This window comes from Salmo salar, chromosome 23 (genome assembly GCF_965601325.2).
Source record: "Salmo salar chromosome 23, fSalSal1, whole genome shotgun sequence".
Lineage (NCBI taxonomy): Eukaryota > Metazoa > Chordata > Actinopteri > Salmoniformes > Salmonidae > Salmo > Salmo salar.
Genome location: NC_138313.1, coordinates 52,750,541 through 52,770,649, shown reverse-complemented (window position 1 = coordinate 52,770,649; position 20,109 = coordinate 52,750,541). Strand labels below are relative to the sequence as shown.

The window sequence follows — 20,109 nt, the reverse complement described above, 5'->3', positions numbered from 1 at the left end:
CTACAAAACATGACTCCATTCATTTTCAGATCAGACAGCAGGATCAATCAACCAACCAATGACATCATTGGTTGAACTCTCCTGGAGTGAAAATGTGAAAATAGCGCTATAGTTCATAATTATATCTGAAACAGCTTTCGTCACCAAGTCTGAAACAGCTTTCGTCACCAAGTCTGAAACAGCTTTCGTCACCAAGTCTGAAACAGCTTTCGTCACTAAGTATTATGTCTGAAACAGCTTTCGTCACTAAGTATTATGTCTGAAACAGCTTTCGTCACTAAGTATTATGTCTGAAACAGCTTTCGTCACCAAGTCTGAAACAGCTTTCGTCACTAAGTATTATATCTGAAACAGCTTTCGTCACTAAGTATTATATCTGAAACAGCTTTCGTCACTAAGTATTATATCTGAAACAGCTTTCGTCACTAAGTCTGAAACAGCTTTCGTCACTAAGTATTATATCTGAAACAGCTTTCGTCACTAAGTATTATATCTGAAACAGCTTTCGTCACTAAGTATTATATCTGAAACAGCTTTCGTCACTAAGTCTGAAACAGCTTTCGTCACTAAGTATTATATCTGAAACAGCTTTCGTCACTAAGTAGTATGTCTGAAACAGCTTTCGTCACCAAGTCTGAAACAGCTTTCGTCACTAAGTCTGAAACAGCTTTCGTCACCAAGTCTGAAACAGCTTTCGTCACCAAGTCTGAAACAGCTTTCATCACCAAGTCTGAAACACCTTTCATCACCAAGTCTGAAACACCTTTCATCACTAATATTATGTGGGGGGACAGGAAAAACACTCCAAATAGAGTCTAGCAGAGAAGTGTCCCTTTAAGGAGAAAATAATGATCTAAGAATGACAATAGGTTTCTCTGTGAACTCCTAATAATTGTGGAACAAAACACTACTTTCTTTCCTATCATTTAACTTTTTATTTTTTACATCTTCCAGCTCCTTACGTTTGTTGGCTTGGTCTGTGGTGAAGGGAAGAGGGTTTGGGGCGATGACCAGACCAAACAGTTTGCAGAACAGCACTCCAAACACTGCTACAGCTAAGCCTTTGTGTTGCGTGTGATCCAGGAAGTTCACTGGGCTGGGGATCAAAACAGGAAAATATTTAGAACCAGAATGTTAGAAACAAGCTGCTTCAGGTTTGATATATGATGTCATGGCAGGAGGATGCAACAGGGGGGGGGGGAGAATATAATAATACTTTTTAAAAAAAAAAGTCCTATTCCGTTTGTAAATTCACTTTCCCACAGAAGGGAGGATTAGGATGCCGTTTTATTAAGAGGTATTTAAAAATGTTGAAGTCTAAGATTATAATATGGGGTAAGATAAAAGGAATCTCACCTGAGTAATCCTGGGACTCTTTTCTGCCCATCCGCCAGCTTCATCCTCCTGGCGAGGAATGCTAGGGTCAACATGACCACAAGCTGCAGGACAGAACGGGAGACAGACCAATTAGTCCAGGAGACATTTTTAGTTATCCAAGTTAGCCACATCTGTCTGGTCCTTCTGCCCGACCCATATGACCCTTGACACTTGTGCAGCTGTGGACCCCCCCCCCCCCACCCCCCACCCTGCCTTCACCTCAGTCCTCTTGGGACCCCTTGCCCTCTCACCCTGGGGTCAGACCAAAGACTGGGAGGAGACCCCACAACAAAAGGGCTTCCCCCCAACTCTATGATCTGACTGAGTCACCATTAGTCAGGATTTCACAGCTCACTGAGCAGTACTGACATAGTGTGTGACTTCACAGTTCACTTAATCCAGCGTCCCGAAAAGTTAATTTGCACATATCTAATGATACATTACCATATTTTAATACAATATTTGTAATACAAACAAAACGGGTAAAAAAGTTGATTGTGATAATGATAAAGAGAAGAAGAAAAATATAACTTTTATGGTATTGTGCCTGGCCAATGTTTAGCTAAACGGACTGGTATCATCTCCGCAGTAAAAATAAATGTGTAATCTGTACTTTAGTTGTAAACTGGAGTGTTATCAGCTATCGCTGTAGCATGCCCATCGATATGTAACACTACAGGTTTACTCGGATAAAGAAAAAAAATCGGGTTCCATAAAGTCCTTACAGACCAATGGTGTTGAAATCATAGTGTAATCTTATCTACAGGAAAGACCATGGTATATTGGACCTAGACAACCTTATCGTGTAAGAGTAGCCGCGTCGCTGATGGCTTCCTACACAGTATCAGACAGTCGGTTTTTACGCCTGGGATTACAGCGTGGGATTGTGGCTGAAACGGTGGTGAAAACGTGAAGAGGATAGAGAGTGAGAAATGTGTGTGAAGTGGTAATGACATAAGTGTCATAATGGGCTTTTCACACTACTAAGCTGAGCCAAGCTTTGTGCTGAGCCAAGCTTTGTGCTGAGCCAAGCTTTGTGCTGAGCCAAGCTTTGTGCTGAGCCAAGCTTTGTGCTGAGCCAAGCTTTGTGCTGAGCTGGCCTGGTTACACATCCACCATAGTTCCTGAAAGCTGATAAAAATATCAGAGCCAAAACAATCTGGTTCAGGTGGGCAGAGCCAGAACAATCTGGTTCAGGTGGGCAGAGCCAGAACAATCTGGTTCAGGTGGGCAGAGCCAGAACAATCTGGTTCAGGTGGGCAGAGCCAGAACAATCTGGTTCAGGTGGGCAGAGCCAGAACAATCTGGTTCAGGCGGGCAGAGCCAGAACAATCTGGTTCAGGTGGGCAGAGCCAGAACAATCTGGTTCAGGCGGGCAGAGCCAGAACAATCTGGTTCAGGTGGGCAGAGCCAGAACAATCTGGTTCAGGCGGGCAGAGCCAGAACAATCTGGTTCAGGCGGGCAGAGCCAGAACAATCTGGTTCAGGCGGGCAGAGCCAGAACAATCTGGTTCAGGCGGGCAGAGCCAGAACAATCTGGTTCAGGCGGGCAGAGCCAGAACAATCTGGTTCAGGCGGGCAGAGCCAGAACAATCTGGTTCAGGTGGGCAGAGCCAGAACAATCTGGTTCAGGTGGGCAGAGCCAGAACAATCTGGTTCAGGTGGGCAGAGCCAGAACAATCTGGTTCAGGTGGGCAGAGCAGCAGTGTGGAATTCTGGACTAGAGAGGTAAGGCTGACTCAGATGTGAGAGGAGACTGAAGCCGGGAAAAACCAGCAAGATGTGTCCTCTGAAGAGGGGGGGGGGTGAGGTAGGGGATGGGTTAATACTACAAAAATAACCGGGAGTAAACTACATGATTTTGGCCCTGATTTAGCTGTCCCTGATACGTTTTTTGAGATCGGAGACAAAATCTCGAGACGCACGGTCATCACGATGCTCGTCAGAGACACAATCTTGAGGGCTACCGAGCCCGTCTTTGAGCAGTCCCAGACGTCCCCATATTTTTATGCCTTTAAACCAAAGCAAAAGTGTCAAATTGTTACAGCTCGGAAGTTCACAAGCAATGTTGTTAAAATCAAAACGTTGGCTAGATATTTCAACTCTGTATGGCAAGCGTGAATGTCTGACAGAAACCTAGGCTGCTTTGAGCCACAGCTCAATGTAGCTACATTAACAATCTAATCCCATCATTGTTTTGGCGAGACAGCATGGTATGGAGGATCATCACGTCTTAAACTCATCAACAACAAAAAAACGTCCCTTTTTCAGGACCCTGTCTTTCAAAGATAATTCGTAAAAATCCAAATAACTTCACAGTTCTTCATTGTAAAGGGTTTAAACACTGTTTCCCCATGCTTGTTCAATGAACCATAAACAATTAATGAACATGCACCTGTGGAACGGTCGTTAAGACACTAACAGCTTACAGACGGTAGGCAATTAAGGTCACAGTTATGAAAACTTAGGACACTAAAGAGGCCTTTCTACTGACTCTGAAAAACACCAAAAGATGCCCAGGGTCCCTGCTCATCTGCGTGAACGTGCCTTAGGCATGCTGCAAGGAGGCATGAGGACTGCAGATGTGGCCAGGGCAATAAATTGAAATGTCCGTACTGTGAGACGCCTAAGACAGCGCTACAGAGAGACAGGACGTACAGCTGAACGTCCTCGCAGCGGCAGACCACGTGTAACCATTTCTGTTAGTCACATGTCTGTGGAACTTGTTCAGTTTATGTCTCAGGTTGTTGAATCTTGTTATTTTCATACAAATATTTACACATGTTAAGTTTGCTGAAAATAAACGCTGTTGACAGTGAGAGGACGTTTCTTTTTTTGCTGAGTTTAGTAGTGTGTGACCCCCCGTCTGTGCCAGATCAGCTAGTCTACGTACCACTACGTTGGCAAGACAAAAAACTACAGGAAAGATAGTTATTTAACCTGAAAAGCTAAGCAATGTTAAGATTTTGAAAGTCGTGTACTGTACGCCCTCGGCATAACAGATACAAGCAGATATGTTACACAGAGCATTATGGGTACTGTAGTACGTCATGGACTTACGGACAACAGAGAATTATGGTTACTGTAGTACGTCATGGACTTACAGAAATGGCAGAGATGCAGATGTGGTAGAGTCTATCGTCAGCTGTAGGGTCACACGGTGGGATTACTCTGCAAAGTAACATTCACAAACACAGAAACACTGCATTATGGGTACTGTAGTTGTAGTACAGCTGTATATAATATAATGCTTCATGATAATGCTCTAATGATTCATAGTAATGCTATAATGCTTCATGGTAATGCTATAATGCTTCATATAAATGCTATAATGCTTCATATAAATGCTATAATGATTCATATAAATGCTATAATGCTTAATGGTAATTCTACAGTGCTTCATGGTGATGCTATAATGCAACATGGCAGTGCTATAATGCCTCATGGTAATGCTACAATGCCTCATGGTAATGCTACAATGCCTCATGGTAATGCTACAATGCTTCATGGTAACGCTATAATGCTTCATGGTAACGCTATAATGCTTCATGGTAACGCTATAATGCTTCATGCTAATACTATAATGCTTAATAGTTATGCTATAATGCTCCATAGTAATACTATAATGCTCCATAGTAATACTATAATGCTTCATAGTAATACTATAATGTTTCATAGTAATGCTATAATGCTTTGTGATAATGCTACAATGATTCATGGTAATTCTATAATGCTTCATAGTAACGCTATAATTCTTCATGGTAATGCTATATTGCTTCATAATAATGCTAAAATGCTTAGTGGTAATGCTATACTATTCCTTAGTAATGCTATAGTGCTTCATAGAAATGCTATAATGCTTCATAGTAATGCTATAACGCTTCATAGTAATGCTTCATGTTGAGGCTACAATGATTCATAGTACTGTAGCAATAATCTTATTGCTTGGGACAGGTCTTCCTAGAAAGTCTTTGGTATTACTGGATCTCATAGTAATGCTAGCAGTTATAGTAAAGCTATTGTAGCAGTAATGCTTGGACTAATGCTAGCAGTAATGGTGGGATAGATAGGCTTTACTGGGCCTCATAGTAAGCTAATGCTAGCAGTAATGCTTGGACTAATGCTAGCAGTTATAGTAAAGCTACTGTAGCAGTAATGCTTGGACTAATGCTAGTAGTAGTGGTGGGATAGATAGGCTTTACTGGGCCTCACAGTAAGCTAATGCTAGCAGTTATGGTGGGATAGATAGGCTTTACTGGGCCTCATAGTAAGCTAATGCTAGCCGTAATGGTGGGGTAGATAGCTTACTATGAGGCCCAGTAAAGCCTAATGCTAGCAGAAACGCTAGCAGGGAATGCCAGGGATATATTGTGCATGATTATATCCTGCCTGTTTGGCCCTGTCCGGGGGTATCATCGGATGGGGCCACAGTGTCTTCTGATCCCTCCTGTCTCAGCCTCCAGTATTTATGCTGCAGTAGTTTATGTGTCGGGGGGCTAGGGTCAGTCTGTTACATCTGGAGTATTTCTCTTGTCTTATCCGGTGTCCTGTGTGTATTTAAATATGCTCTCTCTAATTCTCTCTTTCTCTCTTTCTGTCTTTCTCTCGGAGGACCTGAGCCCTAGGACCATGCCTCAGGACTACCTGGTATGATGGCTCCTTGTTGTCCCCAGTCCACCTGGCCGTGCTGCTGCTCCAGTTTCAACTGTTCTGCCTGCGGCTATGGAACCCTGACCTGTTCACCGGACGTGCTTGTTGCACCCTCGACAACTACTATGATTATTATTATTTGACCATGCTGGTCATTTATGAACATTTTAACATTTTAACATCTTGACCATGTTCTGTTATAATATCCACCCTGCACAGCCAGAGGAGGACTGGCCACCCCTCATAGCCTGGTTCCTCTCTAGGTTTCTTCCTAGGTTTTTGGCCTTTCTAGGGAGTTTTTCCTAGGGAGTTTTTCCTAGCCACCGTGCTTCTTTCACATGCTTTGCTTGCTGTTTGGGGGTTTTAGGCTGGGTTTCTGTACAGCACTTTGAGAATATCAGCTGATGTACGAAGGGCTATATAAAAATAATAATAAAAAAAAAAAAAAAAATTGATTTGATAAGTAAGTCTAGAGGCTCATGTTCATTAGTTCACAGCATAGCAAAAAATGTTGCAACTGAAACTAAAATTAGCATGTCTTATTGGACAAGTTCAGGTAGTCTCTCCCAGTCTGTTTTCTTCCATTTGTTCCTAATGAATGAGACACAGGCCTTCCAGAGCAGGGAGGTTTGGCTGACAGACTGAGGTGCTGCAGTATCTGAGTAAAACGTTAATACCTGTTGCAGAATATTTTTTTTGCTACAGTATACCCTAATCAATACAACAACCCAGGACAAAGAGCCTGTAGGTTGCTAGAGCAGGGAGGTGTGATGGACAGCTGACTGACAGAGACGACGCCGTATGTCAGTGTTACTAAACTTAACTATCAGCGGGTAACCTAGCGGTTAAAGAATTGGGCCAGTAACTGAAAGGTTACTGGATCGAATCCCCGAGTCTGACAAGGTCAAAAATCTGTCGTTTTGCCCACTGAAACAAGGCAGTTAACCCCACTGTTCCCCGGGCGCCGAAGACGTGGATATCGTTTAAGGCAGCACCTCCCTACACCTCTCTGATTCAGAGGGTTAAATGCGAAGACACATTTCAGTTGAAGGTATTCAGTCTTACTACCGACTAGGTACCCCCCCCCTTTCCCCCAGTATCTGAGTGTTACTAAACCAAGAGGTGTTATACAATCATTACTAAACCCAGAGCAACAGGACCTGATTTGGATGTGTTTATTCTGCCTGAATACATCCCCTAGTCTCAGTAAAAAAAAAAAAACACAGCATTATCATGGGCAACAGCGGAAGAACTGAAATTACAATGCAGACATTTGACCAGTCAGAAAAAGTATTTGCCACCCTATCGTTCCATGATAAACGTTGTTCAAATATAACAAGGGGTGAAAGTAAAGAAGCTCACACAACATAGCTATATTCAGACTGAAAAGACAGAACGCTTAGGCTCAGAATAACACTGAAAAGACAGAACGGTTTGGCTCAGAATAACACTGAAAAGACAGAACGGTTAGTCTCAGAATAACACTGAAAAGACAGAACGGTTTGGCTCAGAATAACACTGAAAAGACAGAACGGTTTGGCTCAGAATAACACTGAAAAGACAGAACGGTTTGGCTCAGAATAACACGGAAAAGACAGAACTGTTAGACTCCGACTAACATCGTATCTTATGTACACTCAGTAAGTTTCGTATTCTGGAAGTCCTGTCTGGACACAACTGGAAGTGGAGAATCAATAGAGAAGCACACTTATGTAACATTTAGTTTAGTCCATCATTTACTAGTTAATCACCTCCAGGCTTCAGCCATGTCTACTGTATGGAGATACTAGTTATTAACACTGATCACCTCCAGGCTTCAGCCACGTCTACTGTATGGAGATACTAGTTATTAACACTGATCACCTCCAAGCTTCGGCCACGTCTACTGTATGGAGATACTAGTTATTAACACTGATCACCTCCAAGCTTCAGCCACGTCTACTCTATGGAGATACTAGTTATTAACACTGATCACCTCCAAGCTTCGGCCACGTCTACTGTATGGAGATACTAGTTATTAACACTGATCACCTCCAAGCTTCAGCCACGTCTACTCTATGGAGATGTTAGTGTTTCAGCCACATCTAGTCTATGGTGATATTATTTATGCACCCGAGGTAAATCTAGTTAAAGACTTGACCGTATTGAAGCAGTTCACCCAAATTAATGATTCAAACATTTAACCAAGGGTATATGAAGCAGATTTCACCAGCATTCAAATCACAAGCCCACACAAAAAAAAGTCAAAGAGAACTATGAAACAACAAAAAGTAAATTCTCATATGGATGGGTATGTCATCCAGAATGGAATAATACAGTTAACTCCCATAGAGATTTAATGGTGTGTACTCACTTGACTGGGACCTTGGTGGACACTTTAAACATTGATATAACAAAACGATTATAGAGAGAGAGAGAGAGAGAGGATTTCACTGATAAATCAGTCACAACTCCACAACAAGTCGTAGAGAACAAGGAAACAACAGTGTTTGGAACAACAGAAATTGTACAATTGAAAAAGCAAGAGGTAACGGTACTCACTCAACTGGAACTTTGGTAGGCACAGCGTTCTCCATGTTCCAATCGGGGTAGTCATAGTAGTCCTTCGCTACGTCTTCGGTGGCACTCATCCTGCTGTCTGGCTCAAGTTCCCACAGATCCTATGGCCGATGAAAAGATTCTAGAACACTGTATAGAACACTCTAGAATACGCTTGGAACTCTCCCCCGGGAACTCTCGGATCACCCTAGCACTCACTCTAGAACACGCTTGGAACTCTTTCCCCCCCCCCCGGAACTCTCGGGAACACTCTCGGATCACTCTAGAACACGCTTGGAACTCTCCCGGATCCCCCAAGAACTCACTCTAGAACCCGCTTGGAACTCTCTCCCTCGAACTCTCGTGAACACTCTAGAACAGTATAACTCTGCTGTTCACACAACTATCAGGTCCTATGTAACTCAGCTCAGGTCTCCTTTTGATCGAGAGGAAAAAAAGTTTTTTGTCGTTTCTCCAAAAGTTTGTTGGTGTGGTGCCCTCGCCGTACCCTGTGATTGGTCTCCTCTCTTGTCCTCTCTTTTGCTCTCTGTTCTTCTCTCTCGCTCTTCAGGTGCCCGGGTCCTCTGTGGGGCTGCAGTACTGTGATGTGACAGGTCCTTGCTCAGAGGCTCCTTGCTGAGAGGCTGCGGCTCCGTACTGCAGGCTGGGTTTGTCCGTCTATCTCACCCCCTGTTCTCAGTCCAACGCCACAACAGGACTTTTTCAGACGAGGATTACCAACCAGACTGGGACACTGGGGAGAGAGAGAGAGAGGGGAGAGAGTGAGAGAGAGAGTGAGAGAGTGAGAGAGAAAAAAAAAATGGAAGAGGGTGAAATAAAAGTAGGGACAAAAAGTTTCAGCAGCTAATCTTCTGTCCCACCTGCAGCTTAGTGGGGTTAGAGAAACTTCCTGTGTGTTGGCCCAGGTTATTACTGGACTTCAGTTATCAGTGTTCAATAAAGATCCTTCCATCTCCTCATTCATACATCCTATACTGGTGGAACATAGTGGCAGCAACAGACCTAAACTACCCTCCTGTACAGTTACCTGTAACTAGGCTAGCAAAAGTCCTAGCTTTTCCAGAAATCCTGATTGGAGGATTCCAGATTTCTTTATTTTTTTGTTCTCCCATCCTAATTCCAGGAATCTTCCAATCAGGATTTCTGGAAAATCTAAACATTTTGGGAAAGCTACCAGAATTTTGCAACTCTAGCCCAATACAACCCAATCATTTTCTTTACCTGTTACTGACTGACCTGTTACTGACCTGTTACTGACCTGTGACTAGACCTGTGACTAGACTAGACCTGTGACTAGACTAGACCTGTGACTAGACCGACCTGTGACTAGACCGACCTGTGACTAGACCGACCTGTGACTAGACCTGTGACTGAAATGTTACTGACCTGTAGCTGGTAGAGATGGTGTATGGTGAAATGAGAAGGGAGGGATGAGAAAGACCGAGGACATGAAGGTAGACATTTATAAACCCCATCGTGACAGGGACTGTGTGGGTAGCTCCTGTCGACAGATCCATTTTCCATAGTGATAACAATAATGACTAACACTGTGGGGTTTCCTCTCTGTCACAGACAGGGTCATTATCTCTCTCTCTCTCAGGGTCATTATCTCTCTCTGTGTGTGTGTGTAAGGTTTACCTTCCTACCAAGCCTGGATGAGTCAAACTAGAATGTGTCAGACAGCAGCACAAACTGAGACCACACACACACACACACACACACACGCACACACACACACAATAGAGAAACAGGCATCACACACACACACACACACACACACACACACACACACACACACACACACACACACAATGCAGCTGATCTCAACCTCTCCTCACATTGAGGCGTCAAGGAAGAGTTCCATATCTTTTCTGTGGTTAAATGATCCCAGTTCTTAATCTACATCAGATAAAAAAAAAAAAAAAGGTTTATATACAGGAAGCTCTGCTCTTTCCATGACATCGACTGACCAGGTGAATCCACTTCAATCCGTGTAGATGAAGGGGCTGGAGACATGTTTAAAGAAATATATATATATTATTATTTTTTAAGTTTGAGACAATTGAGACATGGATTGTGCATGAGTGCCATTCAGAAGGTGAATGTTCATAACCCGGGTTACTTTTGATCAATAGCTCAAAAACAAACTTGGATTGGTCTGGCGAGGAGAGCTTCAGAGCTGGTGTGTATGGGAACGGGGGGGGGATTACCTAGTCAGGTGAACAACTTAATGCATTACAACTGAAATGCGTCTTCCACATATCAACCCTCTGAATCAAAAGAGGTGTTTTTGGGGGCGGGGGGGGGGGCTGCCTTAATAATCAAAGTCCACATCATCGGTGCCTGGGGAGAAGTTGTGTGGGGGTTAACTGCCTTGCTCAGGGCAATAACGGGGGGATTTAAACAAGCAACCTTTTGGTTATTGTCCCATGCTCTAATCGCTAGACTACCTGCCAATTGACTGAGATTAAGGCTATAGCTTTTGTTACCACACTGCAGTCTTTTGTACATTGTAGTAGTCTTTGTACAAGTGAAGTACATTGGACGTTGTGTACAAGTTACAATACAGAGCGTAATACATTGGATAACAAAAGACTAAGGATCAACGGAAGAAACAATTCAGTTGCTAATTTTAGAACATTTTTCTGCAAATCAGTTTTGTTGTAAAGCTACGAAGGCATTTGAAGGTAGAAAGCTTCTTTCGTACAAAGACTATTAAGGGTCAGCAGAAGATGGGAACTACTTCAGTAGCTCATTGAAAACAATTTGCTGGGAGAATTACTAGAGAAAGAAGGAAACAGTAGAATGATTTATTGGAGGAGGGATGTTTCCTCTGGACTCGGAGGAGGAGGAGGGATGTTTCCTCTGGACTCGGAGGAGGAGGAGGGATGTTTCCTCTGGACTCGGAGGAGGAGGAGTGATGTTTCCTCTGGACTCGAAGGAGGAGGAGTGATGTTTCCTCTGGACTCGGAGGAGGAGGAGTGATGTTTCCTCTGGACTCGGAGGAGGAGGAGTGATGTTTCCTCTGGACTCGGAGGAGGAGGAGTGATGTTTCCTCTGGACTCGGAGGAGGAGGAGTGATGTTTCCTCTGGACTCGGAGGAGGAGGAGTGATGTTTCCTCTGGACTCGGAGGAGGAGGAGTGATGTTTCCTCTGGACTCGGAGGAGGAGGAGTGATGTTTCCTCTGGACTCGGAGGAGGAGGAGTGATGTTTCCTCTGGACTCGGAGGAGGAGGAGTGATGTTTCCTCTGGACTCGGAGGAGGAGGAGTGATGTTTCCTCTGGACTCGGAGGAGGAGGAGTGATGTTTCCTCTGGACTCGGAGGAGGAGGAGTGATGTTTCCTCTGGACTCGGAGGAGGAGGAGTGATGTTTCCTCTGGACTCGGAGGAGGAGGAGTGATGTTTCCTCTGGACTCGGAGGAGGAGGAGTGATGTTTCCTCTGGACTCGGAGGAGGAGGAGTGATGTTTCCTCTGGACTCGGAGGAGGAGGAGTGATGTTTCCTCTGGACTCGGAGGAGGAGGAGTGATGTTTCCTCTGGACTCGGAGGAGGAGGAGTGATGTTTCCTCTGGACTCGGAGGAGGAGGAGTGATGTTTCCTCTGGACTCGGAGGAGGAGGAGTGATGTTTCCTCTGGACTCGGAGGAGGAGGAGTGATGTTTCCTCTGGACTCGGAGGAGGAGGAGTGATGTTTCCTCTGGACTCGGAGGAGGAGGAGTGATGTTTCCTCTGGACTCGGAGGAGGAGGAGTGATGTTTCCTCTGGACTCGGAGGAGGAGGAGTGATGTTTCCTCTGGACTCGGAGGAGGAGGAGTGATGTTTCCTCTGGACTCGGAGGAGGAGTGATGTTTCCTCTGGACTCGGAGGAGGAGTGATGTTTCCTCTGGACTCGGAGGAGGAGTGATGTTTCCTCTGGACTCGGAGGAGGAGTGATGTTTCCTCTGGACTCGGAGGAGGAGTGATGTTTCCTCTGCTAGGAGGAGGAGGATGTTTCCTCTGGACTTTTGGGCTTGATTTACACATAATTTCCCCACCAGCGTTGTGTTTCTATCAGACTGAGGATGAAAGGCTTTGCGTGATGAAGGAGTGCACACCTGTCACGCGTGCTCCCTCTTCGGCCTCTCGGTCACCAGGCTGCTCGTTATGGTGCACACCTGTCACCATCGTTACGTCCACCTGCGCATCATCAGACTCACCTGGACTCCACCACTTCCTTCCCTGATTACTTAATTAACATTTATGTTGCGTTTATTTATTAATATATTCACTCCCTGAACTTGCTTCCTGACTCTCAGAGTACATCGTTACAGAATAACGCCTCACCTAAGGGAAGCTTCAGGCAGTGTTTTTTTTTTTAAATGTATCCATTATTTTACCAGGTAAGTTTGACTGAGAAGACATTCTCATTTACAGCAACGACCTGGGGAATAGTTACAGGGGAGAGGAGGAGGATGAATGAGCCAATTGTAAACTGGGGATGATTAGGTGGCCATGATGGTATGAGGTCCAGATTGGGAATTTAGCCAGGACACCAGGGGTTAACACCCCTACTCTTACGATAAGTGCCATGGGATCTTTAATGACCTCAGAGAGTCAGGACACCCGTTTAACATCCCATCCGAAAGACAGCACCCTACACAGGGCAATGTCCCCAATCACTGCCCTGGGGCATTGGGATATTTGTTTTAGACCAGAGGAAAGAGTGCCTCCTACTGGCCCTCCAACACCACTTCCAGCAGGGCTACCTACGGTTGGGTACTGGAGGGGGGCCGGGGGGGGCCAGGGCTACCTACGGGTGGGTACTGGAGGGGGGCCAGGGGGGGGGGCCAGGGCTACCTACGGTTGGGTACTGGAGGGGGGGGCCAGGGGGGGGCCAGTGCTACCTACGGTTGGGTACTGGAGGGGGGCCAGGGGGGGGGGGCAGGGCTACCTACGGTTGGGTACTGGAGGGGGGCCAGGGGGGGCCAGTGCTACCTACGGTTGGGTACTGGAGGGGGGCCAGGGGGGGGGGGCAGGGCTACCTACGGTTGGGTACTGGAGGGGGGCCAGGGGGGGCCAGTGCTACCTACGGTTGGGTACTGGAGGGGGGCCAGGGGGGGCCAGTGCTACCTACGGTTGGGTACTGGAGGGGGGCCAGGGGGGGCCAGTGCTACCTACGGTTGGGTACTGGAGGGGGGCCAGGGGGGGGGGGGGCAGGGCTACCTACGGTTGGGTACTGGAGGGGGGCCAGGGGGGGCCAGTGCTACCTACGGTTGGGTACTGGAGGGGGGCCAGGGGGGGCCAGTGCTACCTACGGTTGGGTACTGGAGGGGGGCCAGGGGGGGCCAGTGCTACCTACGGTTGGGTACTGGAGGGGGGCCAGGGGGGGGGGGCAGGGCTACCTACGGTTGGGTACTGGAGGGGGGCCAGGGGGGGCCAGTGCTACCTACGGTTGGGTACTGGAGCTAGTGCAACACTTAGGGGCCAGTTACCTACCACCTGTGTGTGTGTCCGTGTGTCCGTGTGTGTCCGTGTCCGTGTGTGTCCGTGTGTGTGTGTGTGAGACTATGCTGGTCGGTCCGCGTCAGAGGTTCGCTCATTATGCCAGGATTACAGGCAAACATCGAAACCCCCCCCCCCCCCAAAAAAACACTCCTACTAAGTATTAACACTCCTGAGAAAATAGAGACTGTGTCCCAAACGGCACCCTTGTCCCTACAGGGCCCCACAGTGCTGTGGTAAATAATAGAGCAGGTTATAGGGGATAGGATGCCATTTGGGATGCAACCCAATGTCTGGACTAGGGGCTAATAAGCTGCTGAACAAAGAAAAAAAAGACAGGCCTGACAAATAAAGAGGTCGCCCGAACAAAGAATGCTTTGAAGCCTTGGAGTTACATCAGAGGGATCCCGGCGTGATCATACCAGACAGCTGCTATCAGCTTTAGCTGTACGTGTAGCTACTTCTAACTTCAACAGGTCCTTTGAAAATAAAGCAACAGAAACAGAGACATGATACTTGACAAAAATAGAGGAGGCGATTGGATCACTGATCCTCGACAAAAATAGAGGAGGTGATTGGATCACTGATCCTTGACAAAAATAGAGGAGGCGATTGGATCACTGATCCTCGACAAAAATAGAGGAGGTGATTGGATCACTGATCCTTGACAAAAATAGAGGAGGCGATTGGATCACTGATCCTTGACAAAAATAGAGGAGGTGATTGGATCACTGATCCTCGACAAAAATAGAGGAGGCGATTGGATCACTGATCCTCGACAAAAATAGAGGAGGCGATTGGATCACTGATCCTCGACAAAAATAGAGGAGGTGATTGGATCACTGATCCTCGACAAAAATAGAGGAGGCGATTGGATCACTGATCCTCGACAAAACTAGAGGCGATTGGATCACTGATCCTTGACAAAAATAGAGGAGGCGATTGGATCACTGATCCTCGACAAAAATAGAGGCGATTGGATCACTGATCCTCGACAAAAATAGAGGCGATTGGATCACTGATCCTCGACAAAATAAAGGTGATTGTATCACTGATCCTCTACAAATCCTTTTTTTAACAATATAAACATGACAGTTATGTTTTAACCTACATCTCCAACCATCTGTGGTCCTCTGTAACTCAGCTGGTAGAGCACGGCTCCTGCAATCCCAGGGTAGTGGCTTTGATTTCAGGGACCACACGTACGTAAGACTGGGAAGCTAACAAACCCCCTGCTACTATTATATTATCCGGGAAGCTAACAAACCCCCTGCTACGATTATATTATCTGGGAAGCTAACAAACCCCCTGCTACTATTATATTATCTGGGAAGCTAACAAACCCCCTGCTACTATTATATTATCTGGGAAGCTAACAAACCCCCTGCTACTATTATATTATCTGGGAAGCTAACAAACCCCCTGCTACTATTATATTATCTGGGAAGCTAACAAACCCCCTGCTACTATTATATTATCTGGGAAGCTAACAAACCCCCTGCTACTATTATATTATCTGGGAAGCTAACAAACCCCCTGCTACTATTATATTATCTGGGAAGCTAACAACCCCCCTGCTACTATTATATTATCTGGGAAGCTAACAACAAGGTCTGTTTAAACTACTGGCACACAGCTCAGACACCCATACATACCCCACAAGACATGCCACCAGAGGTCTGTTTAAACTACTGGCACACAGCTCAGACACCCATCCATACCCCACAAGACATGCCACCAGAGGTCTCTTCACAGTCCCCAAGTCCAGAACAGACTATGGGAGGAGCACAGTACTACATAGAGCCATGACTACATGGAACTCTATTCCACATCAGGTAACTGATGCAGCAGGAGAATCAGATTTTAAAAAACAGATAAATGTATTACCTTATGGAACAGCGGGGACTGGGAAGCAACACAAACATAGGCACAGACACACACACTATACATACACATGGATTTAGCACTGTAGATATGTGGTAGTGGTGGAGTAGGGGCCTGAGGGCACACAGTGTGTTGTGAAATCTGTGAATGTATTATAATGTTTTTAAATTGTATAAACTGCCTTAATTTTGCTGGACCCCAGGAAGAGTAGCTGCTGCCTTGGCAGGAACTAATGGGGATCCATAATAAACCCCAGGAAGAGTAGTTGCTGCCTTGGCAGGAACTAACGGGGATCCATAATAAACCCCAGGAAGAGAAGCTGCTGCCTTGACAGGAACTAATGGGGATCCATAATAAACCCCAGGAAGAGTAGCTGCTGCCTTGACAGGAACTAATGGGGATCCATAATAAACCCCAGGAAGAGTAGCTGCTGCCTTGGCAGGAACTAATGGGGATCCATAATAAACCCCAGGAAGAGTAGTTGCTGCCTTGGCAGGAACTAACGGGGATCCATAATAAACCCCAGGAAGAGTAGCTGCTGCCTTGGCAACAGGAACTAATGGGGATCCATAATAAACCCCAGGAAGAGTAGCTGCTGCCTTGGCAGGAACTAATGGGGATCCATAATAAACCCCAGGAAGAGTAGCGGCTGCCTCGGCAGGAACTAATGGGGATCCATAATAAACCCCAGGAAGAGTAGCTGCTGCCTTGGCAGGAACTAATGGGGATCCATAATAAACCCCAGGAAGAGTAGCTGCTGCCTCGGCAGGAAGTAACAGGGATCCATAATAAACCCCAGGAAGAGTAGCTGCTGCCTCGGCAGGAAGTAACAGGGATCCATATACATGCCATGGACAGCAACTATATTTTCATGTTACCAAGCTGTCACAAGAGACTAGTTCTAATGAAATGGAGAAGCCTACAGGTTTTTATTCTAGCAGTGATTAGGGGATATCCCTTCATAACAGTGAAGACGCGCCACCCTGTTAAATAACTCTGAAGCCAATGTGGCACAATACTACTAAATAGGATCCAGGCTTTATCTATACGAGGGAATCTGATTTAAAATGGGCCCTGTGCTGCTGTGAATTCAGACAGATAGGCACAATTTCACTATTGTATCAACAAGGGTTGGGCTCAAATAAAATGGTCAATTTAGGGCGGTAAACACAAATAAAAAATTCAATAATAAAAAATTTTAAAAAAAGGGGCGTTGATTTTCAATGACTTCTTAAGAAAGTTTTCCCAACTTCTGAATTTTAAAATTGAAATAACTTCCTGAATTGACTTCCTCCAATTTTAATAGAACCTAACCTTGATATCAGCTTGGCTTCCAGCCTAGTGATGTGTCTATAAGATAGATGCTTCTTCTAATGGCTTCATATCCACCATCATCACTCAGTCAGGGCCCCTGCTCTCGGGCCCTGGTGAACCCTTAACTTTCTCCTCAGTCTCCATGGTGTCAAAAAATGGGACACCCAGTTTAACACAGCAAAACAGTTTTCAATCGTGGATGAGACAGCTGGTGACGGGGACAGCTGTCCTCTTATTAAAACAGGAGAGGGGGACGTCCAGCTGTCTTCTTATTAAAACAGGAGAGGGGACGTCCAGCTGTCCTCTTATTAAAACAGGAGAGGGGGACGTCCAGCTGTCTTCTTATTAAAACAGGAGAGGGGGACGTCCAGCTGTCCTCTCATTAAAACAGGAGAGGGGGGACGTCCAGCTGTCTTCTTATTAAAACAGGAGAGGGGGGACGTCCAGCTGTCCTCTTATTAAAACAGGAGAGGGGGACGTCCAGCTGTCCTCTTATTAAAACAGGAGAGGGGACGTCCAGCTGTCCTCTTATTAAAACAGGAGAGGGGGACGTCCAGCTGTCCTCTCATTAAAACAGGAGAGGGGGACGTCCAGCTGTCCTCTCATTAAAACAGGAGAGGGGGACGTCCATCTGTCCTCTTATTAAAACAGGAGAGGGGGACGTCCATCTGTCCTCTTATTAAAACATGAGAGGGGGACGTCCATCTTGTGAATGAGACAGGTGACGGGGACAGCTGTCCTCTCATTAAAACAGGAGCGGGGACGTCCAGCTGTCCTCTCATTAAAACAGACATGTTCAGAGGTGAATTGGATAAGCACCCTAAAGAAAACATAAAGCGTTTTGTGACGGCATAATTTATTGTTAACATAAAAAGTCTCTCTCTGTCTCTCTCTCTCTCTCTCTCTGCTCTTAGGATTGTAAAGCGATCCTCGCTCTATGAGCCACATTACAATTCCCACCAAGTGGGTTAACCCTATTGGTGTAGGGTGTTGTACTTTCATGCCGGAGACCTGAGTTCGCTTCCTGTTCGCTACAATATTCTGGATTATGTTTGATAAAAGACACCATCTTTCAGAGCCTTTGATGTTTCCTGTGGTTTTGATCTTAGATCTCTCTCTCTCTCTCTCCGTTTCTACAACAATGGCTCTTTTCAGCTTGCCACCTGTATATGCCTCACATTCCTGGCCAACGACACAGGCGAGGGGACCATTCAGTGTCCTGCAGCCTGAGGGGGAAATAGAACTCTGGGTTTCACACGAATCCCTCTTTCCCCCCCGACACACACAAGTAGAGACATGTTGCAATTTGAGTTATTTTTTGATGACATGGAATCATAATCTCAAGGCCATTATCACACCCCGGGAAAAAAAAGTTTTGAATACAGAATAATAATGTTATTAGGTGAAGAGGTGTAAATGAAAAGGGGCCGCGCACGCGCCTCGTACCGAATCACACGTTGGGAAGAAAATAGAGCAAACATTTTACAGTCGTGGAAATGTAAACGTGTAGACGTGAGGAAAGGTGTATTATTTTATAAGTTATAATTATATCCTACTGTTATCTCCAATTGTGTTTTAAAAAAAAAAAATTATTACCAAAACAATTATACCATAACGGAAACCTATTACATTTTTTTTTACAAAAAATTAGTTTTGCACAAAAACTTGTAGCCCGTCTGCATGAGATAAGAGCGGAAGACCCATTAAAACAAACTATTGTTATCGGATCAAGTTGGCACATTTTCCTAACAGTCCTGCACTTGGAATTTAATCTAAATATAAACTACAGTTATGTAGCAGTGGATAATATCGGATTATTATAAGCAGTTTTGATTGATACACTTTCAGAGTTCATTTGCACTTAGAATAAAAAAATAAAATAAAAAAAATGTCTGACATTCCCTTGTCCCAGAAGAAACACATAATTTGAACCTTGAATATGAAACCATATTGTAGTTGTGCCACTGTCCATATGACATTGTACAAAGTAAAATGCAAATGAATGAAGTCTACTGTAGAATCATTGTAGTCTATTAAATTACCTTGTAATATCCTGGACCCCCCCTCTCTTTCTCGCTCTCTCTACCCCCCCTTTGTGATGTCCTCTTGGTTCGGACAGCATTAAATAATTATCCCCAATATGACCAAGAGGTAAATCCTCCATGCATGACAAGCAACTCCCACATGGCAAAGCGAATCAATGATTAGATACACAAAACAAAACCCCCTTTCGAAAAGCAATAAGTCTTGAAGTGTCCCAAAATGGCACACTAGTCCTTGTGTAGTGTGCACTGCTTTACCCTAAATCGGCTCTGATCAAAAAGTAGTGCACTACATTTGGGAATAAGGTGGCATTTGGGACGGAGCCTTGATGTTATCTGAACCTGAGCAGAGGTCCAGTAATCTCTTTGGGACTTTGACCGATCTTCTTGTAGTGGGACGCGACAGCTTAGCTCTGTGTCGTTGGGCAAGCGATATGTGTGTCCCAAATGACACCCTATTCCCTATTGAGTGCACTACTTTTGACCTGGTCCCATAGGGCCCATAGGGTGCCGTTTGGGACGTAGTCAACAACAGTTGAAAGTACAGCAGGACTAAGGAATGTACGCAACATGGCCAAAGGTATGCGGACACCCCTTCAAAATGAGTAGGTTCGGCTATTTCAGCCACACCCGTTGCTGACAGGTGTATAAAAATCAAGGACACAGCCATGCAATCTCCATAGGAAAACATTGGCAGTAGCGTGGCCTTACTTGAAAAGCTCAGTGATGCCACCTTTCCAACAATTCAGTTCGTTCAATTTCTGCTCTGCTCGTGTTTCCCCGGTCAACTGTAAGTGCTGTT

The 20,109-nt window shown here is 45.3% G+C and overlaps 1 protein-coding gene across 1 annotated transcript in view; it reads right to left on the bottom strand.

Moving 5' to 3' along the window:
- Nucleotides 1–19,484, bottom strand: part of stra6 (signaling receptor and transporter of retinol STRA6) — a 71,463-nt gene extending 51,979 nt beyond the window's left edge. Inside the window, exons 1-5 of the mRNA XM_082968228.1 lie at nucleotides 19,308–19,484; nucleotides 8,569–9,319; nucleotides 4,482–4,548; nucleotides 1,357–1,439; nucleotides 963–1,096 (exon numbers count right to left, since the gene is read on the bottom strand). Coding sequence (XP_082824354.1) covers nucleotides 963–1,096; nucleotides 1,357–1,439; nucleotides 4,482–4,548; nucleotides 8,569–8,657 — 373 coding nt within the window. The 5' untranslated portion in view covers nucleotides 8,658–9,319; nucleotides 19,308–19,484. The remainder of the gene's footprint in view (nucleotides 1–962; nucleotides 1,097–1,356; nucleotides 1,440–4,481; nucleotides 4,549–8,568; nucleotides 9,320–19,307) is intronic.
- Between the last annotated feature and the right edge of the window lie 625 nt (nucleotides 19,485–20,109).